Below are 27,839 nucleotides of genomic sequence, written 5' to 3' on the forward strand. Positions count from 1 at the left end.
TTTTTTTAGACTAGAGGTGTGCACTGGGTAACAAAAAAGTTGGGAGGTTGCAGAACAAACAAAGACCATGCTCATTAACACGTGTTCCACTGTGCAGTACCTTTAGAGCATCCTTAGTAACTGCCTAGTCAGGGTTGTAGTGCTTTAAATTAGGCTACGAGTTTATTTTTGTTTTGGGAAATAAAACAATTTATATAAAAAATAAACATACGAGGGATAAAACCCCACTTAGTTTCAACGACATACTCTGTGAAACTTTCCAGCAAGCTTTTTTATTTGTATTTGTTTAAAACACATTACCTGTTCAATCTGAATAATGTATTCACAATCAGTCATATTCATAGTCTGTGCCAGAACCTTTTCCCTCCCTGTCCTGCATCTTGATTTTGTTCCAGTTCCTCATGTTTTGCAAAATAAGCACTGTGTAACCTGGATTACGATCAGATAAAAATATCAACTGTTTTGCAATTACTGATATTCCCAATACTAATAACATGATACTGTTCATCATTGGAAATTAACGGTCACGGTAGTATGTCAATTTGATGGATTTTCTGTCCTTTCTTGTACTTCTTTCAGAAATACAAAGAGTTTGAGCGTTCAGTACGGGTCGAGGAAATTGATGGCCTCAAACTTGTGAAGAAACTGGCAGAAAACATGGAGGAGATGTTTCGCAAAAAAGCAGACGCCATGAAGGTGGGTGTGTTGTGCATGTGTGTGTGTGTATTGTCAAGCAACTGTTTGATGCCTTATACAACAGCGTTTCACCTTTGCGCATTTAATGAGAATAGGCTAATTGTTGAGCAGCAGGAATTTGGCCAATAGTTGCTGAGAGCCTTTTATAATCGACCAATTGGTGTGTTGAAGGTGGAAATTACAGAGAGGGTTAACGCAATTTTAAGGTCTTTTTTAAGGTCCTGACTTTTTTAAGGTCTGAAAAAGAGGATGTATGGTCAACCATACATTTATTTGTGCATGCACAAGGAGGTTGCTCATGTGAGCCAAGACTGGCAAGAGAGAACCAGAACTATAATCAAGCAGCTGTCTATATTGTGTTATGCCGAAAGATTGATTTCTTTGCTTTTAAATGAAATTTTTTTATCCTAATAGTATTCCTATTTTTTTTTTTTAAATGTACCTATAATCTGATTACTTTGTTTTTTGACGTAACTGTAACAGATTACAGTTACCAGTTTTTTGTATCTTGATTACGTAATGCCGTTACATGCGATCACGCTATCCTGCAGGCATGGTTCTAAAAATGTTAATTCATTTTTTGTGCTTCACACAATAACCACCATGTGGTGCATGGAACAACATACTGTAGCTGAACACAGTACAATAAAAATGGAATGTGTGGTTGAATGGTTCACATCAAAATATTAAGTTTCTCATCAAAACTTATGATAACCCTAATTTAAACATGTTTCTAATTACAAGACTTAAGTGTATAAAGTTGGTGTGATCGAGTCTCGTAGTACAGATACAATAACTATACTGTAGTATTGAAATGAATGTAACTACAGCATATGTGCTAGGATAGTGCAGCAGTAACTCCCAGGCTTAGTATGCCAGTGATTGGGGTTCAAAGCCCAGCTCAGTTCAGTGTTTTTAAATGATAATTTTTTTTTACTGTAGAAAGTTCCTCAAGGTAACATTAAATGATTTCCAACTTCTCCTTTCTTGCCAATGGAAACTTTTGTTCTTTTCTTAGATTTTCTTTTAGATTTAGATTTTTTTCCTTTTACATTTAGATTTTAGACACAGAAGTCCACTTACTGAAAAAAAGCCCAGTGAATTTACTTAATTGAAATGCATACATCTGTTTCACGTGATTGAATTGCGTTACATTATCATAATTTGTTTTCGTACATCAAACATGATTTGATCATGTATTTTATGTTTATTGCAAGATATTAAGGTATATAATATTTTAGTAGTTTGAGAGTGTAGGAATACTGACTCGATTATGTCATTCTCAGTACTTCATGGGAGTGAGCATTCGCTGCACCATGATTTTATTTTATTAAAATGAAAGTTTTGTTTATTAACACACATTTCTGCTTTCTTCAAAATAAATAAAGTTTATTTAATAGGGGTAAAGTTAAATCAAGTTTTTTAAGTACTCTGCTTGTCAAAAGTTTTGAAATGCTTCAAAATTCAAAATATTTTTTCACATTTTAGAATAATATTACTGTCAGCAAATCTACTGTATGAAATAACACAAATGGGTCAAGTCTATGTACTTAATCTTTAATGTAGGAATGAACTACGATCCCAAATTATTGTTAATTCACATTTGTTTGTTTTTTTCAGCTAATCTAAACAGGATACATAGGCTAATGTACAAGGTAAAGTTATTGAAAGTTTGGAAATGATCTGCTCCATGCCAGTGTGTCCACCCTGATGCTCAACCATGGCTGGAAGAACTTTAAACAGTCTGTTGATATAATTATTGCATGCCATTTCTGTCAGTTCCTCAAACCAAAATTTATTTATGGCAGCAACTAAGTCAGACTGTTGTTGGTTTAGCCTTCTTCTGAATGTAGTCCTTCATAGCGTGCCACACCGTCTTGATTGGATTGATCTGGGGATTCGGCGGGAGTCTTAACCCAGTTTATACCCTCTTCAGCAAGGACTCATCTTGCAGGAGTGTGCTTAGGGTAATTGTGCTGAAAAAAATGGTGGTATTCTCCGATGTTATCCCTAATATATGGGGCTACTGTTTCTTTTATAATAGCATCCTCAAAGAAAGAACGATACATTTTCCCTTTGAAAATTGCAAGAAGCCCCGGTTCTAGTCTCGATATTGCTCCCCACACTTGAACTTTCAGTAGGTGTTTTGGCTTTGGTTTGGAGACACGTCTCCCCGTCTTACAGAACAACATGGTGGCAAAGTGCTCCAAAGCCACTGTTGTTTCATCGATGAAGATGACATCGTGAAACGCCTCCTCCATTTTTGCGGTTGCTGGAGACGTATCTCTCTGTTTTTGTCTCTGATCATGAGACAGTATTGGGTTTTCATGTACTTCCAACCCATTCTTTGCCTGATCCTCCAAATGGATTGCTCATTGATGTCTATTACATTTTCATGCCACAGCTGTTTTTTCACAGAAGCTGAAGTCAGTTCATCATTCTAGCTGGTGATGTTATCAGTGGCTGTAATAATGTCACTAAAAACCAAGTGAAAAAAAATAAACATTTGTCATCACCAACATTATAACACCACTGCTTTATTTTATTTTACTTTTTAATACCATCGTGCTATATTAATTTGGTAAGATATAACTTACGTATTCATCTTGCGAGGTTTACCCATGCGTGGTCTTCGTTCTTTGTAATGTCTTCTGATTGTGCTCAGTGTAGCCTGTACCCCAAGGAAACTTAAATGGTAGTGTGTTTCTCGGGTGGATCTTCCAGCAGCCGTCATCGTCCTGATGTCTTGTGAATGCACGTTGCTGATCTTGGTCATTTTCAGTTGCCTTTACAGGTGGATCATCTGTATGTATCCATGCAGACTGAATGAAGGCCCATTCCAATTAGAAAGATTCAGGTGATAGACTATTAGCAAGTTATTATCATTCATTCATATAATTCCAACAATGATTGCATTTTTTTTCACTATTTAGCTGTCTTTTTATTTTAAGGATCTAATAAATTGCATATATAAAATTATTTTATTTACAAATGTCATGTTTTTAGGTTATTCGTCATTCAGTACAGCTTCTGACCATCAAAATAAAAACAGATTTGTGATTTGATGACATAATGCATATTTATTCAGAAAGAGAAGTAACTAAATACAAAAATGCTACTTTAAATTTTAACTCCGACAGTGTGCTTTCAGTTGATGAATGCCCCATTTATATTTTTGATGAGCTGCAGAGATATTCAAGACAAATATATTATATATTTTTGAATTTAATATATGAAATTGTTTTATTCTCAAGTGTCATGTTTGTGATTTTTATTTGTTATGTAGAATATTTAGATCAAGCAATGTCCAGAAATAGGTACATCTCACGTAAAGGAGGCATGGACAGAAGCAAGTGCAGGTTTGGTATTTTCATATAAAAACAAGTCCAAAGGGTAATGCAAAAATCCACAACTTTAAACAGGCAGAGGTCAGGCGATCAGGCAAACAGACAACAAGGCTAGGCAGAGAAACGAGGTTGTAAATGAGAGCAAAGTCAAAACCAGGAAAACAAACATGAGGTCAAGGCTTGGTATTAACAGAGAATCAATCAACTGAGCATATATTTCACAAATACTTAGTGTTCAAAAAGTCTCTTATATAGAGTGGAGTAAGTGAGTGTGTGATTGGCAACAGGTCTATGTGATTAGGACTCCAAGGAAGGTGAATGTGTGTGTGTGTGTGTGTGTGTGTGTGGGAAGTGTAGTTGTCTTCGGCAATGTTTGTAGTTGGTGGTGCATTCTGGGAAATGGAGTCGCTGGTTTGCTGTGATATGACAGTGCAGTTGTATATCCTACAATTTGATTTTCCATTTGAACTTTTATTTAACTGTAGATTGCAAAAATAAAAGAATGCTTTGTAACTTTATTTTACTTTCTTTCTTTCTTTCTTTCTTTCTTTCTTTCATTTTTCTTTCTTTTTGCCATGCCAGCTTCTATGGCTATATTCGTGGTGGGTTTAGTTATTTAAGTTAGAGTTAATAAGGTGTTTAAGATTCATTTTTTCTAAAATCTTGCTAAAGATCTTTAAAACTAAATGTGGATTCACTTGATTAAAGACCTTTTTAAAAGTATCAGCTGAATAATACAGTTTCCTCAGATGTGTAGAGGTATGACAGTCCAGTAAAATATGATTAATGGATAGTGGGTTCTGACAAGATGTGCACTTTGGTGGATTTTCTCCTGATAGTAAAAATTGGGGTGTGAGTCTTGTATGTCCTATCAGGCATTGTGTGTAAATGACTTTATCCCAGCAATTATTAAAAGTGAACACATATCTTTTCCCAACAAGAAGTTTTCTTTCCCGTAATTAGACCTTGATCCCACTCCGACTGCCATTTGTTTTTGATGCATTCAGAGTTGATTTCAGGTTTGTGGAAGGTATAGGGCATTTCAGGGCTCTACGGTAACAATTTATTTTACAAAATTACAAATTTAATTGCAAAAATTTAGGAGCACAGTCAAAAATTTAGGAGCAGTCAAAAATTTAGGAGCACGGTTGAAGTTTATTATTTTTTTAATTTATTTTTTTTTAGCGATGGTAACGTGAATGTGCCACAATATAACACACAAGAAGGCATTAGAAAACTAGAGCTTGTCAATTATGACAGAATTTAGGAACATAGTGTGAGCCATGATAAATTAATTTACCTTCTGATGAACTAAATTTAATATTTTCAGTTAATTTTACATGCTGTATGCAAAAAACAATCGTGAACCTGTTCCACCTTGTAAACAAATACAAAAAACCTCAATGTTCAGTCTTTGAAGTCTGCTCCTCTTAAATATATTTAAAGCTACACTATTAGCCATTTTCCACTGTCATGGTTCTGGGCTGTAGCCAATTCTCAAACTGCTCTGCGTATATTGTGTATATATCTGAATAATCTCATATAGGATGTGATTGGGTTAGTTCATTTATCCACCAGATGCAAAGCGCTTTAGTTTAATGGTGTTCATTAGGGATGCTCCGATCAGGATTTTTTAGGACCGATACCGATCCAGATACCAATCTTTTTTTTTTGTTTAAGCTTTAATCAGGAGGTCTGTCATAAACAGTTAAATGTAAGCTCTCTGCTCATGGTCACTGTTAATTGAATTAAAATAATAGCAATGAGAAATACTGTTGGGTAATTGATCAATAAACAAGCATAAAATATTTATTTTTAAATATCTTAAACAACAAAGAGTCCTAATTAAAAGTAGACTAACATAAAAATGATCCATATTATGAAAAAGAAGGCTAATAGCCTTCTAAGGAAATAGCGAACTAAGCTTAATGTCAAATTGATATTAAATGCAACCCATTATAAATTAAACATCATTTCATTTCTCATTTTATTTATATTATTTGAAGTTATTATAATATCTATTTTTATATTAAAAGATTTATTTATAACTCAGCACATTTTCTGTCTTTGTATTTTATAAATTTTTTTGTTTAGATGGGTTCCCCTAGTACAGTGTTGCCATGTCTGCTGATAATATTGCGTTCCTTTTCAAAGGGAACTCCACGTTGCGCTTAGCATAATACTTTGGGAGCGCCCTTGCGCACGACCGGCATCTGAAGCTTGTGTAAAATCATGCCTATTTATAAGCCTGCCATGATCAGGTGACATGGCAATTAAGTGCGTCGCGTGATATATATATGGCACCTGTGAACCGCACCGTCAGCCTTATTATCTTCAGCGAGACTGCATGCCGGTTGTTTGTGTAAAGAAACAAAAAGACGCTTCATTTCCTCTTTATCTTTTCTCAAAATCTCTGGACTTTTCTGTCCCTTTAAAAAAAGAGAAGAATAAAAAAGGAATGAGCGAGAGAGAAAAATATGAGTGAGAGAATTCAGGAAGTGTGTTACGCCTTGCTCCTGTTTCATCACGGGGAGTAGTGCACACTTTCTGTGTAAAGTGTCTAGGTATGGAGCATGCAACGGCAGCCCTCGAGAGGTCTGATCGCGCATTGTAACGCCTACTTTGGGCAGCTCCACTTGCGACTCGCTCTCTTCTCGGAAGCCAAAGCGAGGTGGGTTTCAGAGGCTCGCAGATCTGGGCCAGCCGCTGATGAGGCAGCTAGCCGTCTCATATATATATATATATATATATATAAAATTTACATTTACTAATGAACAACACATCATATTTTTTGAACATGTATAGATACACTTATTGTTCATTCCTGTTATCAGTTATGGTGAAAATTTTGTAGACACCTGACGATCACAACATTTATGTGCTTGATGAACATGCTATTCCAAATTTAATCCCCCTTGCTGTTATAGTAACCACCACTCTACTAGGAAGGCTTTCCACTAGATTTTGGCGTGTGGCAGTGGGGATTTGCACATTCAGCCAAAAAAGTATTTGTGAGGTCAGGCAAGGCCTGGGGTGCAGTCTGTGTTACAATTCACCCCAAAAGTGTTCAGTGGGGTTTAGGTCAAGGCTCTGTGCAGGCCACTCGAGTTCTTACACTCCAAACACTTCTGTGATACAACTGACAGTATCAGGGTGCAGCAAAGGATAGAGGTCTGAGGTAACATCCCAGTAATTTGTAAATGATGTTGTTCTCTTGGCACTATCTGAAATAGACCACTGACATACACTTGAATGTTTCTCTTTTGAGTGAGATGCGGCTAGAATGTGAATCAGCATCTCCAAGTCTAAAGCCACGATAAACTCCTAGTGGAGGGATTATATCTTACAGTTGGATTAGTAAAGTCTGGGGATTGCCCAGGAGGAGCAGAAATCTGTAGTCAGGGATAGAGAAGTCTGCACTGACCTTCTCAGCCATAGAAATCACCACCAGGAAAAGTCGAGGGAAAATGAATGATTGAACGAATGAATAAATGACTATTGATGCTTATTAGGTAACACGGAAATATTACTATAGCATGATTTAAATATTATTTAAATATGATTATTTTCCCATTGACTTTAGATATATTCAATACAGTGAATCAGTAATGTTTATTTGTGGTCAGTAATGCTAATTAGATGGTAATGATTCATTACAAAACAATGATTTAGTTCTCACATGACATCAGGTACATTAAACAAGTGAAGTATCCCTAATGATTGTTTCAGATTTAATACGTTTTAGTTATACATTAGTACTACATGAACAGCTTTTACTAAGTTTTCCTTTTAGTACTACATAAATCATTTCTATTTTACAATTTAATACCACCAAAATGGTAATTTTATGTTGGCTACATGAAGAAATATGTAAATGAGAAAACTATGAAAGCTGGCTGGTGGAGGAAGATGATAGCGAGTAAATGAATATTCCTGTATGCTGATCCATCCAGGTGTGATTGACAGGACATTGTTCTGAATGATCATTGTTTGTTTGCAGAATACACACTGCACAAAAATGTATTAAAGATAAAAAAAACTAATGTTGATGAAAATGTTGCAATTAATTATCTTTATGCATAATTTGCATGGATATATAACAGATTTATAACTATAAATAAACTATTAAGTAGTATTGAAATCATGTATTATTTATAGATACATAAACAAAGAAATGAACACTAAATAATGCATCATTGCTAATGCAGAATCCTACATGTTGTTAATGCTAACATGTGCATTATGTAAATAATAACACACAAAGGACCACGCTGTTATATAAAAATAATACACACCTGATGCCTGATACAACCCCATGAAAAACAAAGTTGAAGTGGATTATTTTTTGCATAACTGCACGGTCTGAAGTGTGTTATTCTGTGTATGCTAGTGATTTAGTACCAGTAATTTGCCAATGATTACAATGTTTAGGTTATTTATGAATGACACATCAAACTTTCTATTTTTAAAGTTATATTTAATGTTTAACATCCACAAGACAAGTTAGTTCCTGTTACCTCTTACATTATAGCAACAATAAACAGTCATTCCCACACTAGTCAATCCTTTTGTTTCTCTCTCTCAAAAATTACAGCTTAATTTTACTGAGAAGCTGGAAATCTCAAACTTTCTGCCTTGAATACTTTCCTGTGCCGGGAAACTTTACAAAGTATTTGTCACGAACCTCGAATCGGCACGGGAGCAGGAGCGGGCGGCAGGTGTAGAGCGTGGTATCGGGAAGTACAAGAAACGTAGTCGTAAGACAGGCAAAGGTCAAGCGATCAAACGAACAACACAAACGGGGTCAGGCAGAGAGCGTAGTCGAAACAGGAAACAAGGGTCGAGGATCACAAGAAGATAAACTAACTAGAACGGCTTGGTATCGCAGAGAAACGAGTTGACTGAGCATATACTTCGCATAGATTCTGGGTGAATGACTTCCCTAAGTACTAGCGGTGAGTGTGTGTGTGTGATTGGTGCCAGGTGTATCTGATCAGAACTCCGGGGATGGTGAGCGCATGCGTGCATGAGAAGTGAGTGTTGTATCTTGGGAATTTGAGTTCTGATCTGACTGAGCTGTGACAGTATTGTGACTGTTACAGAGCACTCACAGCCGAGACTCCTTTCATAAATGTTAAATAAATGTCTAACAAAAGACCTCACCATATCAACTTCTTTGTGAAACAACAATATTTTTAAAAATACATATATTATTAGGTTATGTGGAGGATCTGCGATACAAGTCCCTAGTATATGATTGATTCTAAAGAAACAATAACATATTTATTCATGCTAAAGCTGGAATTACTGCTTGAGCTATCGGTAATACAGTACAATACACAGCATTGTCATACAATTCATTTTATATCACAATTCTGAAGAATTCTCAATTCTGATTGGTCAGAAGATGTTTTATTTTCTATAACAGCATCTCTGATAATAGTGCTGTCTGCAAGGCGAATTTCAAGTTTACATTAATATGTTTGCTCTAATACTTTTTTTTCTATAGTAACAATTCACAAAGGTACTTGTATGGCAGTATGAAGTTTTATGGGAAGACATTTATTCAGCATTTCTGGAAGCAATCTCTAGTGTCAACTTGTATCATAACATTACACATACCTATAAAAGGGTTAAAAGTGTAAGCGCATAAAGAATTTAAAAGTATATGTCATACTTTAATGTAAATATAATTCAGCACATGTGGATTTTCGAAAATCAACACACACACGAACTGGAAAACAGGATTCATAAATATGCACAGAACCATCCTAATTACACACTGCCACAATACATCAAACACCTACACATTTCAATGTACCTCTTAATTATAACATAGAGCATGCCAACATTCTCTCATACTGTCATTCTGTTCACACACACACACACACACACACACACACACACACACACACACACACGCACTCACACACAAAAACACAAAATCCGATTACTCTGCCAGGAGTATTTAACAACTGGTGGGTTACATTACCTGAGGCCATTTAAGCACTTACACACAGCTCATGGATTAAACACAGAGTAACATCAAACGCTGCCCTTAGACACACTGACACAGTGCAGCTAGACAGAGAAGGTAGGAACTACATTCAATGAGAAATGCTAAGAACAAACTCATTTTTTATTAAGGACTTTTATTAAAGACATTCCTGTTCATTCATTTTACTCACAATCTGAAACCAGTCACACATTATAAGGGTTTTTTTTAAACATCTACTTTATGGTTTATTTTCATTTGGAAAATATTAAGAAACTAAATTCAATTTATTAACTAATCAGTAGTTTAACTGATGGAATCAAAAGTGCACATTTGGAAACTTGACAAACAATGCTAAGGTTGGGTAATAATATTTTCTTATAACTAACTCCAATTAATTTAAACCTAGTACCTGCCCATAAGACAATCTTTAGAGTTTATGTAAGGAATACCCTATGTAAGGAATATGTTTAGATATAATTTATGAGTACACACAAAATAGCAGCAGCTCAGATTCAAATCCTGTACTGTGGAGTCTGAGGCAGCAACACTACCTGCTGTACCACTGTGTCCAACACCATTACATATATTAATTAGTTAGATTATTATTTGAAAATGAATTTTACTCTAATTTTTTACTGGTTCATTTATAAATGTTAGTACTGATGACATACCAATCCAATAATGTGTATCAGTACAGAAATGATTGTAGCCTAAAATGGTATACTGGTATCATATCAGATTTGATGTACAGTGCATCCGGAAAGTATTCACAGCATTTCACTTTTTCCACATTTTATGTTACATCCTTATTCCAAAATGGATTAAATTCATTATTTTCCTCAAAATTCTACAAACAATACCCCATAATGACAATGTGAAAGAAGTTTGTTTGAAATCTTTGCAAATTTATTAAAAATAAAAAACAAAAAAGCATGTGTACATAAGTATTCACAGCCTTTGCCATGACACTCAAAATTGAACTCAGGTGCATCCTGTTTCCACTGATCATCCTTGAGATGTTTGATTGGAGTCCACCTGTGGTAAATTCAGTTGATTGGACATGATTTGGAAAGGCACACACCTGTCTATATCAGGTCCCACAGTTAACAATGCATGTCAGAGCACAAACCAAGCCATGAAGTCCAAGGAATTGTCTGTAGACCTCCGAGACAGGATTGTATCAAGGCACAGATCTGGGGAAGGGTACAGAAACATTTCTACAGCATTGAAGGTCCCAATGAACACAGTGGCCTCCATCATCCGTAAATGGAAGAAGTTTGGAACCACCAGGACTCTTCCTAGGGCTGGCCGCCAGGCCAAACTGGGTCGCTCTGACAGAGCTCCAGCGTGTCTCTGTGGAGAGAGGAGAGAGAGGACGTTGAGACGGACGCAAGTGAAGAATTTACACGTTTAATAAAGAACAAAACAAACTACAAGCATGTTCTCCCCGTGCTGCGGTGGTTTCCTCCGGGTACTCCGGTTTCTTCCCCCAGTCCAAAGACATGCATGGTAGGCTGATTGGCATGTCCAAAGTGTCCGTATTGTATGAAGGGGTGTGTGAACATGTATGTGATTGTGCCCTGCGATGGATTGGCACCCTGTCCAGGGTGTACCCCATTTTCCATTGTGCCCGATGCTCCCTGGGATAGGCTCCAGGCTCCCCGTGACCCTGAAGAAGGATAAACGGTATAGAAGATGGATGGATGGATGGACAAACTACAAAAAGACACTATGACTTAGAGGAAAACACTGAGGCAAAGACTAAACATAAACCAAAGAACAAAACATGGCGACAGGGACAAAGGCAAAGAAAGACAAACGTAAGAAAAGGAATGCAGTACAAACTGTGGCAATATACACGAGTGCTCATTAACAGAAACGTGATTCAGGTGCAGGTGTTCATGTGACTATGATGCAGTGGCTGCTGGGAACTGTAGTTCAGAGTTCCTTCTCTGATTACATGACACGGATCAGCATCAGTCCTATGCAGAACTTAATAACAGAAGCTACATTAATTACTGTGAGGGTGTCTCTGTTATTTGAGTAACATGATCTAAAGACTGCATTATTCTTATTATACTTAATATTAATAACAGTTGCCATGTAGAGGTTCTAGCAGCATCCCATGAGCCAATGGAAGAAACTTTTAAAAATAAAGAACAGCACCATATAAATGAGTATAAGCACTGACAGCTAAATCTATATAGTGAATAATACAAATTTATCTACAAACTCCTCTTTATTGACTTAGTGGTATGTTTGATGTAACTCAGTTCTCCTTAGCCCAACATAAGTAGTGAAGTGATGAGTCTTTGCCAAGGCAATTTTTTTATTGTACACTATGCACTGTATTCGTATACCATACACAGTACCTGGATGTTTGTAGGGTAATAATATTTCAACTTCAACACTAATGTTTTGTACACACCATACAGATGTGGCCATTAAAAATGCGCATCAAAGAAAAAGGGATCCTACGATTCATGTGGTATCACGCAGATTCACGCACATGCTGTTGGCACAGGAAATACAAGACCAGTAGGGGGCAGTCATGTTTCATTTTAATAAACACGACTTGCTAGTAGATACAGTAGTTCTGCCTGGACATATACTGTATACACATATATACTTTTACCAACCAAATGGTGCTGTTTCTCGTACTGAAGCCCATGATCTGTTTGTGCTTGGCCCGCAGATCTGTGAACCTCTCAGAACCATTTTGCAACAAGCAGCAGAGCGCATTAAACAGTGTCGAGCCTGAAAAAATGAAATGTGTGGTGGGTTAGATTTAATAAAAAAATTACATATGGTTTACATAAAAATATTAAGTTTCTCATCAAAACTTATGATAAACCTAAATTAAACAAGTTTCTAATTACAAGAGTGAGTGTGGTTGAGTCACATAGTATATTATAGTATTTACATTAATGGGGCTACAGTATGGGTGCTTGAATAGAGCAGTGGAAACACACCAGTAATACACCAGTAACCAGGGTTTGAGCCCCAGCTCGGTTTAGTGTTTTTAAAATGAGCAGGTTTTTTTTTTCACTGTATAAAAGTTCCTCAAGGTAACTTTGAATGAATTCCATCTCCTCCATTCTTGCCCATAGAAACTTTTGTTCTTTTCTTAGGTTAAAAGTTTTACTATTGGAAAAACTTATTTAAAGTAAACACAGAAGTCCACACACTGAAAAAATGCTCATTGAATTTACTTAATTCAAATTTATCAAATGTGCTGTTTGTCAAGTTCCAGAACGTAAGGGAGTTGAGGACGGATGCAATTGCAGTAAAAGACTATATTAGAGCGATAGGCAGACAAATCCAAATAAGTAATTCAAAGCGTTGTCCAAAAAAATGCAAAAGGTCAGGCGATCGGCAAACAGGCATAAATAGGGCAAGTCAAAAATCAGTGTCAAGAAACGAGAACGAGGTCAGAGATCAATGAAACGAAATGAGAAACAAAGAACAACTGCTTGGTATGAGAAACTCAATACTATGCAAAGTCATAGTATTTGAACAGTCTCTTATATACTGTGGTGTGAGTGTGTGCGAGACAGGTGTGTGTGATTAGAATTCCGGAGAAGGTGAATGTGTGTGTGGGAAGTGTAGTCCATGTCCATTGTAGGCCTCAGTACAGGATGGGAAATGTAGGCACTGGTTTGCTGTGACATGACAGAACCCCCGACACCCTCCCGAAGCACCAAAATACACTCCCTCCCCCGGCGGTCCTGGCCCTTCGACCTCGTACATGAACTTGGCTTGGGAGGACGTCTCTTCGACCTCAGACAGGAACATGGCTTGGGAGGTCACCTCGTTGACATCAGCCAGGAAAATGGCTTGGGAGGTCACCTCGTTGACCTCAGACAGGAACTTGACTTTCTGCTGGAGCTCTGCAGGTGAGACCACTTCGTCGGTCTCAGTTTGGAGCTCTGAAGAAGAGGTCGCCATGTTGATCTTTGGCAGGAACTCGGCAGGTGAGACCTCCTCCTGGGACTCAGGTTGGAGCTCTGGAGATGAGGTTGCCACATTGACTTCCGGATGGAGCTCAGCAGGTGCTCTCTTGTGGAGCCGTTTGTGAGTACGCCAGCTGCTCTTGAAACATCCCCAAGAGCAGAAATATGATCCATGGATCCAATGTTTCCTGCATGTGGGACACATGTAGCTGGGCCTCATTACCGCAGCCCTCTGTCTTGCAGATTGGCGTCACCTCCACCACTGCCTTGTTGGCCGGGGCCTGAAGCTGAGCTGTGGAGGCTGCCCTGTCAATCCACTCATAATAGGTGTGGAATGGCAGGTCAGCCTCAGAAGTTCATCCAGCTTGTTGCTCTGCCCTGGATGCCCAAACTCCTTCAAGAACAGTTCCACAAACTGAGTTACATTCTCCAGTCCCCTGGATCCCATGGCTGCTAGAAGCTGCACCCACTAGTGGGCTGAGCCAAAATAAACGGGACACAATGAACCTTATCCATTGCTTCTCGCTGGGCTTGGGATCCGTTAGGCTCGAGAAATAAATCTGGCAGTCAACCAGAAAATATTCAGGGTAGCCAAAAAACCCATCAAACCGATCTGGGAGATCTACGAAAGTCCATTGCGGAAACTGGATTGAATCCAAGGCAGGGATGGTTTGCTTAGTGTGACGTCTCCTCAGTCTTCCTGCTGCATCCATGTTAAGGCGTAGTATTCTGTCACATTCCAGAACGTAAGGGAGTTGAGGACGGATGTGATTGTAGTAAAAGTCTCTATTAGAGAGATAGGCAGACAAATCCAAATCAGTAATCCAAAGCGTGGTCCAAAAATATGCAAAAGGTCAGGCGATAGACAAACAAGCAGAAATAGGGCAAAGCAAAAATCAGAGTCAAGAAACAAGAAATGAGGTCAGAGAACACTGTAACTAAAAGAGAAATAAGAACAATCGCTTGGTATGAGATAACCTCAATACTACACAAAGTTATAGTATTTGAACAGTCTCTTATATACGGTGGTGTGAGTGTGTGTGAGATTGGAAACAGGTGTGTGTGATTAGAATTCCGGAGAAGGTGAGCGTGTGTATGTGTATGGGGGTGGGGGGGGGGGTGTAGTCCATGGCCGCCATGTTTGTAGGCCGCAGTGCAGGATGGGAAATGTAGTCACTGGTTTGCTGTGACATGACACTGTTACAGAAAGAATCACAGATACTCCGAGATGGGTAATAATGCACTAGATCTACTTCGTTAGATTTACATTTAATTTTTAACTGGCCATACTTATACTCTCACTCAAGTTCATTTTTAAATCACAGAAATGTACTTTTACTTTGTTACATTCAGTGCCGTTCCTCCGTTACTGTTAAATATTAATGAATACATGTAGTTTTAATAATTAGTTTAAATGACATATAATGAGGTTGCAAGCCTCACGATATGCTGCAGTGGTCTGACAAAACAACCGCTCATGTTTTTTAGCATCCTGGAGAGGGGGAAGAAGCGAGTGTGTCAACACACACACATACACAGTGTATACATTGTAGTCTGAAATTCAGGATTTTCCCTTGATTTTAATCAGATCTGAAGTAAGTAGTAAAGTGAGTAGTCTTTTCATCGTATACTTTATTACTCTTAGTCAATTAATTATTAATATTATGACTTTTAGTTTCCAGCACTATGTTTTTATCCCCACTGAACAGGTGCTCTATGAGGGTTCAGCTCTACTTGACCAGCCTACCTACACATTGGAGGGGTGAAAATGAAGGTGTGAAAGTTTCTTGGCCAAAACAATAGCAGGAATTATCCCCACCCAACCCCAAGCACAGGTGCAAATGGCCCATAACCCTAGGCCCACATAAACCCAAAGTGTGGAGGCGATTCCACTGAACTACCCAAATGATATTTCAAATGAAACCGCACAAAAAGTTTACAAAAAAAAGAGACAGTCAGAAAATCCAGAGACTCTATTTGCAGACCTCCATAATGATGGCAGCACCAGCATCCATGGGATCTTTGAACAAAACATCCTCAAGATCAAGAAAAGAGCACAGCAGGAGCCCATTAACAATGTCGGACTCCTCACCCCGGAGGAGACAGATTACTTGCAAAACAAAAACAAAAGTGCCTTTTGGGCAGTGAATGCATGGGAGAGGACTATGGTGGACCAATCGTACTGGGCTTTGAGTTAATTTATTTTGCATGCCCTCACCTCAGACTGCTATGGATATGTTTGCTAAAAAGATCTGTGCTTTGTCTCGTAGTGGCGCTTCATGTTGGCACTTTTTATTAGAGCCACGGTCTCTGAACATATCAGGCACAGTGGTTTGATACTCACTGCAGGAAGGATAAAGACAAAGAAAAATAATAATAATGTATGGCCGCTTAGGGCTTCCTTAGGGCTTGGGTAAAATGTTTTTGCCTCCATTGCGATGTCATAGATTGCAAATACATACAAATAACATAACCCGGATAGAATTTATATGACTCTCCAATTTCATGCTTCTGCTCCTCCCTTTCAATTTGATGAGCCAAAAAAAGATGATGACAATTTTCATTGTAAAATAATGTTAAAATGTAACCTATTCTGCAGTTTTCCCACTCTAGCATTCAACAATATATGTAAAAATAAAAACAAGTTTCATTCGTCCATTTGGCCAACGTATAAAAACCCATCTGGATAACTTGAAAGTTTACTTAAGAAGCTTGGAACAGACACACTTCTGCAAAATTCCTCCATGGGATCTCAAAAAGCCTTAAATCCATCTGGATTTAACAAGGAACCAAAAATCCAAAACGCATCCAAATGATTTCCATCAACAATTTCTGGACATAAGAGCAGTATACCCACAACATATCCCAATATACACAGATGGATATAATCTAAATCTGGAAATAAAGTGGCAGCAGCTTTTCAACAAACCAATTGTGTCAGGGTCAACGCATCCCTGAACAAAGTTCAGTTTTCACTGCAGAGGCAAACTCTCTACTACTGGCACAGAAGTTTATTGAGACTGCTCCACAAAAGCATTTTTTTTTATAATAACTGATTCAAAATCGTGTCTTGAAGCATTGGAAGCTAATAAAACTGATCACCCAACAATCATGAAGATTTGAATCAAACTGTCATCTCTTGAAGGAAAAATTTTTACTATTATTTTCTGCTGGGTACCTAGACACTCAGGAACCTCCGGTAATGAGCAAGCAGACAGAGCTGCCAGAGAAGCACTAGCTACTTAACCAGAGAGCAGGGCTCTACAGTGCGACCATTTCACTTGTATTTGAAACTGAAATGTACTTTGTGTGACTGTGAAAAAATATTTAGGTGCACCGGTGCAAGTGACCTGTTCAGAGTTGTATAATACAATCAGAATAAAAACTACAGGAAATCCAAAATGCATCTACACCGCGAAACAGTTACTTTCACACTGCATTTCATCACCTCAGTCAACCGAACAAGTGCGCAAATACTGCAAAGAAGCCATTATGATGACGAGTAACACTACAATCTGCTTCTCTCAACTTGCAGATCTCTCAAACCGCCATCTTAATAATAATGCTAACGCTACAAGGTGGGTGTAATTCAAACTTCTTTCTTAAATAATTCGTCACCAATCATAATCAAGAGTAACAACTGTTCAGTCTGTAAACATACAGTACGCTGCTGCTCTCCCTTCACCAACTCTAATAGACAGCGCATTCACTTAATTTAAGCTTACGGTTGCCAGATATCACTAGAAAAGTCAACTCCTGTTTTCATGTCTAGATTTAATCCCGCAAAAAATGTTTGGGTTACGCATGTAACCCTGTTCCCTGAGAAGGGAACGAGACATTGCGTTTAGCATAACACTATGGGAGCACCCTCGCGTGCCACCGGGATCTGAAGCTTGTGTAAATCATGCCTATTTATAGGCCTGCCATGATCAGGTGACATGGCAATTAAGCTCGTCATGTGATATATATATGGCACCTGTGAACCGCACCGTCAGCCACTATTATCTGAAGCAAAGACGCAATTCACAGGCCTACCCCAGTATGACAAAGCTACGCAACGTCTCCCGAGGGTCACTGCAAGACACTCGAGCCCGGGGTGGAATGAATATCCAGGCTGTAATATCGAATGAATGTGTGTGGCGGAGACCACCCTGCAGCAGCACACACACATCCTTTAAGGATACCCCTATAAGGACAAAGCCTTCGAGGAGGCGACACCCCTAGTGGAATGAGCCCTTATGCCCAGAGGCATAGCGAGACCGGGCGCCTCATAAGCGATAGAGATTGCTTACACTATCCAATTAGAGATTCGCTGCTTTGACACAGCATCACCTCTACTGTCGCCGCCAAGCAGACCAACAGCTGCTCTGACTTATGCCACTGGCCAGAGCAGTGGATGAAAATACAGAGAGCCCTTACTGGACACAGCAGGTGCGTTCTCTTTTGTTCCGGTGTGAGGAACAGAGGAGGGCAGAAAGCCTGCAACACTACTGGCTGGGCAGCAGATGTAGGCACCTTAGGAATATAATCCAGCCTAAGATACAGGAAGGCCTTGGCTAATCCAGGGGTAAAGTCAAGGCAGGAAGGGGCAACTGAGAGAGCTTGTAAATCTCCTACTCACTTGATAGATGTCAGGGCCAGCAGAAGAGCTATCTTTATAGTCAGACGCTTCTCAGAGGCTGACTCTAAGGGCTCAAATGGGGCACTTGACAGACCTTCCAAGACAATATTGTGCGGTTCACTGGGTCTAGCTGACGTTCCTCACACCACAAGACAAAAAAACCGCCACTTGAGTGCATACAATTTCCTCGTGGATGGTGCTCTATGGTTTGACATGGTCTCTACAACCTCAATTGTGAGACAAGAATCTATGAGCTGGTGCCCCTCAGGGGCCAGACCAACAGTTTCCATAGTTCCGGCCGAGGGTGATAAATCAGCCCTCCGGCTTGAGACAGTGGATCCACTCTAAGGGCTCAAATGGGGCATGTGACAGACCTTCCAGGACCACAGAAAGGTCCCACAAAGGTATGTGTGGCCTGCAGATGGGCCTCAGCCGCCTGACACCGCGCATAAACCTCAAAGCTAGAGGATGTTGCCCCACAGAGGCTCCATCAACAGGGGCGTGGCTGGCCGAAATGGCGGCCACGTAAACCCTGATAGAAGGAGCCCACCCCGCTGAGAAACGTCCTTGAAAGAACTCCAGGACTGTAGCTATTGCGCAGTTCACTGGGTCTACAGTGGATCCCTGCAGACAGGAATCTCCCAAGGAGTGCCATCTAGCAGGGATATTATCTCTGAGAACCATATTCGAGCTGGCCAATAAGGTGCTACTAGCAGCAGCCGTAGACTGTCTTGGCGAACTCTCGCTAGATCTTGTGGGAGCAGAGCGATCAGGGGAAAAGCATACAGATGCTACCTCAGCCACATGTGCACCATGGCGTCTAGCACTAATTGTGTGAGAGGAGTGAGGGCGAACCACAGCGGGCAGTGTGTTGTCTCCTCAGAGGCAAACACATGCAGTTCTGCTTGGCCAAACCTTTGCCATATGGACTCCACCACTTGTGGATGGAGCCACCAATCCCTGGGCCTCAGCCCCTGCCATAACAGGATGACTGCCCCCACAATCCATTTGCCCAGAATGTACATTGCACTCACTGACAAAACTTTCCCTCTGCCCAGAGAAGAATTAGTTGCGCCTGCCTGAACCGGGGGGGGGGGTTGAGTGGTGGCGAACATAATCCTCCCTGGTGGTCAATATATGAGACCACCGCTGTGCTGTCTGTAAATACATGGTGACTTCTCAATTGAGGAAGAAGGAATTTCAGTGCTAGAAATATGGCCCACATTTCAAGGCAACTTATATGCCGCTCCATATGAGGGTCCTTCCAGAGGCTGTGAGCTTGACAGCTGTCTAAGACCGTGCCCCAGCTCATGAGCGAGGTGTCTGTCATTACCATCTTGCACTAAGGAGACACCCCTAGAGTGTGACCCAAGGCAAGAAACCAGGGACACTCAAATTCTCAGAGCAAGTAGGCATCGCCATGTGACACTGATTATTCTCAGAGGTTTCATCCTTGGACGAAACCCCCAACTTCTCAGCCACCACTGAAACGGTCTCCTGTGCAATAGGCCCAATGGTATGACATCGGCTGCTGCTGCCATACAATAGTCTCCCATAGAGACTGGAGGGGATGCCAAGATTCAGTTTTATCTTGCTCAATGTTTATAGGATTGACACTATGCATGTTGGGGATAGAAATGCCCTCATCATAGTAGAATCCTTATAACCCCTAGAAAAGTTGTCCACTGCACTGGAGAAAGCATACTTTTCTGAGGTTCAACCTGAGCCCCAAGCTCTTCATGTGGGTCAGAACAACATCTCGATGTTGAACTGCCAGTTCCCTGGATCATGCTAGAATTAACCAGTTGTCCAGGTAGTTTAGTACACAGATGCCCTGCAGTCACAGTGGAGCCAGAGTGACATCCATGCACTTTGTGAGGGTGCGAGGGGATAAAGCTAGCGATATGACTATGTGGAAATATGCACCTTTTGTGGAAATATGCATCTATCGTCACAAACCAGTCCTCAAACTGAATCTGTGGAACGATAAGTTTTTTTTTTTTTAGTTTTGCTCTGGAGCGAGTTAACACAAAAGAGAAGTGCATAGTCTCCAGTTTAGCATTATGCTTACAGCAATCATCTCTACTGTCTAGACTTTTCTAACTCTATACAACTCTATACAATTTGGATAATTCTAACAATAAAAAGTCCGAAGAGTACAGTTCAGATGATGCAGATCTAAAATTGGCCACATACTCCTATTTTTTGCGGACCAAGAAATAACGGCTGTAAAAACCTCCCTGCCTCAGGGAATGGGGTACATTTTCTATGGCCCCTTTGTCCAAGAGGGATCTTACTTCCTGTGCTAACGACGGGCTCTGGTCTGTGCTGACTACTGTCGTGAGCACACCTCTGAACCTGGGGGGTCGAGCTCTACCGGTCGGACCTGGTAACCCTTTTCTACGGTAGACAGAACCCATGGAGACACATTTGGCAGTAGTTTCCACGCTGCCAGATGGTCTTTTAGTGACATTAACTATTCCACATTCTATTGGAGGGAAAGCATCAGATTTTCGTTGCCCTGTGACAGCTTGCTGACCAGAGAACACTGAAAACTTGGGACCGCCTTGGTTAGGGGAGGCCCTACAGTAGCAATGGGGGCTAACTGCCCTAACAACCTCATGTCCCCTGATAAGTCCCTCCTTGGCCCTTCAGGACCACTCTTTGCCTGCTTGGCCTTTACGACCATTCTCAGATCAGGCCTAGTAGCATGCCAGGACTGTGGCCGCCCGGTTCCCCGGCTGTCTGCAGGGGTTGGTGGGCTACTCGCATTCTGGGTCTCCCTCGCACTAGCACTGGCCTGGGCTCCACTCGTGGATGCCCGGGTGAACTCAAGACAACAGGGAAGGAACTGGCTGAATGCCGCCATATGTCGAGCTCACTTAGCAGGTCTGCTTGGTAGGCCTGCACCACTGTCACTGATTGCAGTGACCCACAAACAAGACTACTACTGCATAGGCCTTGCCCACCAATGCCACGGTGGCCTTACACGGTGGCTTGGATGGCAAAGCCGGCCCCCCTAATTACCTGCCGTTGATGGAGAGAGGTAGCTCGCAAATGCCTCCTCCACCTTCAGCATAGCTAAATAGCCATGCCGTTCATTCCCCACAATGGCCGAATAATCCAGCATCGTGGGGTTGTAAATACGGCTTATGCATGGTTTTCCCCCAGAAACCTGATATTTTGTCATGCACTTCTGGAACTAAGGGGAGCTTCTGCAGTGTGAGGGATTTACTTTCACTGGGGAGAAAAAGGCTCATCCAGCCTTAGTAATCACTTCAAGCAGCTCTTTCTATGCTTCTCTCAGTTTTTAGCACATCCTTCTGGCTCCTTGGAGTCAGAGAGGAATTATTACTATTATTTTTATGGGTTTTTTTTTCTCCCCCTTTTGGCTTTCCATAGCAGAAGGAGGAGTCGTGACGTGAGCTTCAAAATCCAGCGGAGAGCCGAACCCGGAAGACAGAGCAAGAGATAGAGCAGCACTTGTCTCCAGCTCCTCTTCTGGATCCATAAGAGATCCCCCGAACCTGAGACGGCTTGCTGCCTCGGCAGAGGCTGGCCCAGATCCGTGAGGCTCTGAAACCCAACTCACTTCGGCTTCAAAGAAGAACGCGAGTCATGAGCCGAGCTGCTTAATGTAGGCATTACCATGCGCAGCCTCTCGAGGCTGCCATTGCATGCTACAACCATAGACACTTCACCCAGAAAGTATGCACTATTCCCCATGAGGAAACGGGAGCAAGCCGTAACACACTTCCTGAATTCTCTCACTTATATTTTTCTCTCTCTCGCTCATTCCTTTTTTTTCTTTTCTTTTTTTTAAAGGGATAGAAAAGTTCTGAGAGTTTGAGAAAAGATAGCAAGGAAATGAAGCGTCTTTTTGTTTCTTTATACAAACAACTGACATGCAGTCTTTCGCTGAAGATAATAAAGGTGTCACGAGTTCCCCTTTAAGCAGCGCGCTGTGGAGCATGTGAGCGTGCGTGCACGAGCAGGTGCGCGAGCACCTGCTTTTCCCTTGTGGAGCATGTGAGCGCGCGTGCAGGTGCTTTTCCTTTGTGGACAATCGTGACATTTCTACACGTGCATTTGTTTATGTTTCTGTTATGTCTCCTCCCCGTTCTGTCATTGGCTATTGTTTCACGTGTGTCTGAATTGCCCTCAGCCGTCAGCTATTACGACGCTGAGTAGGTTTGTATATATACCGCGCGCCTCCCAGCACACAGCGCGGAATATTAGATAGAATAGCATAGAGAAGTTCAGTTTAGACTCGATTCGTTACCATAGTTATTCATAGTCTTAGTTTATGTCCATGTTAGGTTCCTTGTTAAAGTTAGTTAGGTTAAACATTAGATTTAGTCCATGCTGGTTTCTCCACTACCAGTCCCTCGCTGTTGTTTATGTTTCATGTTTGGTATATCGACCCTGTATCCCGTGACCGCGACTTTGATCCCTGCCTTGTCCAGTTTATGCCTGTTTGCCAATCGTCTGACCTTTGCATGTTTTGGATTACGTTTACGGATTACGATTTGGATTTTCCTGCCTGTGTCTCTCCTAAATAAAACCGTTCATACTGCACTTGCATCCGTCATATCTCCGTTACGTCACGAAACGTGACAGAATATTCCGCCGTACCATGGATGCAGCACGAGGACGAGAGAGACATCATGCTACAATGGGAGTAGCAGGACAATACCATATCGGGAAACGTTCGGATTACTGGCCGCATTTCTTGTCTGTGCAGTTCCCTCAACGGTACGCCGTTGAACTGCCGCCAGAGACAGCGGGATTGGGGAGCTACCCGCTGGAGTTCCTCTTCAGCTGCCAGGAATATTTCTGCAGCCTGGCGTTTCCCAAGCCTACTAAGAGACAGTGGATCGGATTCTTGGTGTCCAGGTTTTGCGGTCCGGCCTGTGACTGGGCGGAGCAGCTGGTGAGCACTGGGTCCTCTGCCCTTCAGGATGTCACTCAATTTGCAGAACTTTTTATGGAGGAGTTCACACAGCCAGGGCAGCTCCATGGCCTGGATTTACTGGGGTGGAGAGTCAATGGACAGCCCCAGCCTGACCTGCCATTTAACCTCTATTATGAGGGGATTGACAGGTCAGCCTCCACCGATCTGCTTCAGGGTCCAGCAAACGTGGTGGAGGTGGCACCGACATGGATGTCTGGGGGCTGCAGGAGGGAGACCAAGCTACAGTGCCCTACCTGCAAAAAACTGGGTCTCCAGGAAGCATTTTACTGCTCTCATGAATGCTTCAAGAGCAGCTGGCGGGAGCATTAGAAACTCCATCGGAGAGCCCGTGCAGAGATCCAGCCCGGGGTCAACAGGGTGACCTCGGAGCTCCCGTCAGAGGCCCAAGCATCAGAGCCCCAGCCGGAGGTTAACCTGGCGACCTCAGAGCTCGAACCTGAGACCCACGAGGTGGGCTCACCTGCTGAGCTCCAGCCAGAGGTCAACAGGGAGGCCCCAGCCCCAGAGCTCCAGCCTGAAGTTCAGGAGGGGGTCTCAGCTCCACAGCCCCACTGCAAAGCCCAGTTACTGTCCCAAGTGTCTGTTAACCTGGACAACCAAGCCCTGCTCAAGCCCAGGTCTACTGACACGGCCGACCAAGTTCTGCTCACACCCAAGTTTACTGATACGGCCAACCAAGTTCTGCTCAAGCCCAAGTCTACTGATATGGCCGACCAAGTTCTGCTCACGCCCAAGTCTACCGAAACGACCGACCACGTTCTGCTCAAGCCCGAGTCTACCGACATGGCCGACCACGTTCGGCTCAAGCCCGAGTCTACTAACACGTACAGCCAAGCCCTGCTCCCGTCCGAGTCAGCCGACACGACCGCCCAAGCCCTGCTCCCGTCCGAGTCAGCCGACACGGCCGACCAAGCCCTGCTCACGTCCCAGTCAGCCGACACGGCCGACCAAGTTCTGCTCACGCCCGAGTCTGTTGACACGGACAACCAAGCTCTGCTCACGTCCATGTCTGCTGACATGCACAACCAAGTGTCTGTTGAAACAAACAACCAAGCTCTGCTCATGTCTACGTCTGATGACCTGATCCACCAAGTTATGCTCACGCCAGAGTCAGAAGAACCATTCGACCAAGTTCTGCTCACGCCTGAGTTTGCTGAAACAAACAACCAAGCTCTGCTCATGTCTACGTCTGATGACCTGACCCACCAAGTTATGCTCACGCCAGAGTCAGAAGAACCGTTTGACCAAGTTCTGCTCACGCCTGAGTTTGCTGAAACAAACAACCAAGCTCTGCTCATGTCTACGTCTGATGACCTAACCAACCAAGTTATGTTCACGCCCAAGTCAGCTGACGGGGACAACCAAGTTCTGCTCACGTCCGAGTCTGCTGACACGCACAGCCAAGTTCTGTTCATGCCCGAGTCTGCTGACACGCACAGCCAACTTCTGCTCACGCCCGAGTCTACCGACACGGCCACCCAAGATCCGCCCATGGCCAAGGTTCACCTGGTGACCTCAGAGCCTCAGCCTCCCTGCTCGGCTGAGGTCGTCGCTCAGCCTCCCTGTTCAGCTGAGGTCGTCGCTCAGCCTTCCTGTTCAGCTGTGGACGTCGCTCAGTCTCCCTGTTCAGCTGTGGACGTCGCTCAGTCTCCCTGTTCAGCTGTGGACGTCGCTCAGCCTCCCTGTTCAGCTGTGGACGTCGCTCAGCCTCCCTGTTCAGCTAAGGTCTTCATTCAGTCTCCCTGCTCAGCTGAGGTCGTCGCTCAGCCTTCCTGCTCCATGGTGAACATCGTTCCCCCCTCCTGCTTCGAGGAGACCCACGCTCCTCTCCCTGGCCTCACGGAGACCCAAGCTCCTCTCCCTGGCCTTACAGGGGACTTTGCTCCGCTTTCCTACTCCGCCGAGGACGTCGCTCAGCCTGTCTGCCCGGCTGTGGTCGTCGCTCTGTTTCCCTGTTCAGCCGAGGACGTCGCTCTGCTTTCCTGCTCCGCCGAGGACGTCGCTCTGCCTTCATGCTCTGCTGAGGACTTCGCTCAGCCTGTCTGCCTGGCTGTGGTTGTCGCTCTGCCTACCTGTTCAGCCGGGGACGTCGCTCCGCTTTCATGCTCCGACGAGGACGTCACCCTGCTTCCCTGCTCTGCTGAGTACAGCGCTCTATTTCCCTGTTCAGCCGAGGACGTCGCTCTGCTTTCCTGCCTTGCCGAGGACGTCGCTCAGCCTGCCTGCCCAGCTGTGGTCGTCGCTCTGCTTTCCTGCTCCGCCGAGGACGTCGCTCAGCCTGCCTGCCCAGCTGTGGTCGTCGCTCTGCTTTCCTGCTCCGCCGAGGACGTCGCTCTGCCTTCATGCTCCGCCGAGGACTTCGCTCAGCCTGTCTGCCTGGCTGTGGTTGTCGCTCTGGATACCTGTTCAGCCGGGGACGTCGCTCCGCTTTCATGCTCCGACGAGGACGTTGCCCTGTTTTCCTGCTCTGCCGTGTACGTCGCTCTGCTTTTTTGTTTCGCCAACAATGCCGTGCGGTCTCCAGGCTCTGCTTGGGACATTCTGCCCAGGGGGCCGGGGCCGCCAATGGAGATGGATGTTTCATGGCACTCCGAGAGGAGTGCCCTTGGGGCGGGGGGGGGGGGGATTTCTGTCACGAGTTCCCCTTTAAGCAGCGCGCTGTGGAGCATGTGAGCGCGCGTGCAGGTGCTTTTCCTTTGTGGACAATCGTGACATTTCTACACGTGCATTTGTTTATGTTTCTGTTATGTCTCCTCCCCGTTCTGTCATTGGCTATTGTTTCAATTGTGTCTGAATTGTCCTCAGCTGTCAGCTATTACGACGCTGAGTAGGTTTGTATATATACCGCACGCCTCCCAGCACACAGCGCGGAACATTAGATAGAATAGCATAGAGAAGTTTAGTTTAGACTCGATTCGTTACCATAGTTATTCATAGTCTTAGTTTATGTCCATGTTAGGTTCCTTGTTAAAGTTAGTTAGGTTAAACATTAGATTTAGTCCACGCTGGTTTCTCCGCTACCAGTCCCTCACTGTTGTTTATGTTTCATGTTTGGTATATCGACCCTGTATCCCGTGACCGCGACTTTGATCCCTGCCTTGTCCAGTTTATGCCTGTTTGCCGATCGTCTGACCTTTGCATGTTTTGGATTACGTTTACGGATTACGATTTGGATTTTCCTGCCTGTGTCTCTCCTAAATAAATCCGTTCATACTGCACTTGCATCCGTCATATCTCCGTTACGTCACGAAACATGACAAAAGGCTGACGGAGCGGTTCTCAGGTGCCATATTTATATCACACGACGCACTTAATTGCCATGTCACCTGATCATGGAAGGCCTATAAATAGGCATGATTTTACACAAGCTTCAGACGCCGATCACATGTGAGAGGTGCTCCCCATAGTGTTATGCTAAACGCAACGTCGAAGTTCCCTTTGAAATGTGATGGATGTTACAATTAAAAACTGACTGCATCTGCTAAATTCAGCATGAGCTGAATTAGTCGCAGCACAGATCAGCAGGAGTCAGATTTCATTTATCATGTGACGAAAGTGAGGCGAGCTGACTAACAAGATGATGGTAGAAGATTTGGTTTAATATAAGCGAGTTTGTCATTGTATTGTTTTGTTGTTGTGTTTTTCATTAAGAATAATAATGAACCCACCATTAAAGCAATTGCCGCCCCTGAATTGCTGCTAATTTGAAAGCAAAAGTGAAGTGCGCACTGCCACATGGGCATTCATAAGCGATTTAAAAGCAAATCGCAGCTAGCATAGTGACAACCATGCATCACTTTATAGTAAAATATAAAACTTGTTTAAATGATTTCAGTGTGTGTATCAGTATAATAATATAATAATATAATAATAATCAGCCTATAATAGCACACCACATTATGTTTTACTTCCTTCATAGTCAACTGTTATTAAAAAGTTCCTGACTTGATATCCCTTGCATTGGGACACATAAGACATGAACAATGGATTAATGGAGTCCAAGCACACACACTCACACACACACACACACACACACAGAGTCAGTACATCATCATCATGCTGTGCATCATCATCATGCATCATCAACCTTTATAGTCAGCAGGTTCTAGCAACCGATAAAGGCAGAGATCAGTGAAAAAAACAGAAGATAAACATACAGTTGGATGGATGAGCAATCTGCATGACTGAATGTGTCGATTTGTATATATGTTTGTGTATACACACGTGGATGTCACAAAAGTGGGCTTAG

General features: G+C 42.5%; 1 protein-coding gene and 1 pseudogene across 1 annotated transcript in view; one reads left to right on the plus strand and one right to left on the minus strand.

Annotated features, from left to right (window-relative positions):
- The window catches only part of cacna2d3a (calcium channel, voltage-dependent, alpha 2/delta subunit 3a), a 418,100-nt gene that overhangs the window by 71,919 nt on the left and 318,342 nt on the right, over positions 1–27,839 (plus strand). Inside the window, exon 3 of the mRNA XM_053624733.1 lies at positions 580–696. Within this exon, the coding sequence (XP_053480708.1) occupies positions 580–696 (117 nt within the window). The remainder of the gene's footprint in view (positions 1–579; positions 697–27,839) is intronic.
- On the minus strand, positions 2,099–3,593 carry LOC128607657 (uncharacterized; annotated as a pseudogene).

The sequence above is a fragment of the Ictalurus furcatus genome, chromosome 5 (assembly GCF_023375685.1).
Source record: "Ictalurus furcatus strain D&B chromosome 5, Billie_1.0, whole genome shotgun sequence".
In the NCBI taxonomy this organism is placed as follows: Eukaryota; Metazoa; Chordata; class Actinopteri; order Siluriformes; family Ictaluridae; genus Ictalurus; species Ictalurus furcatus.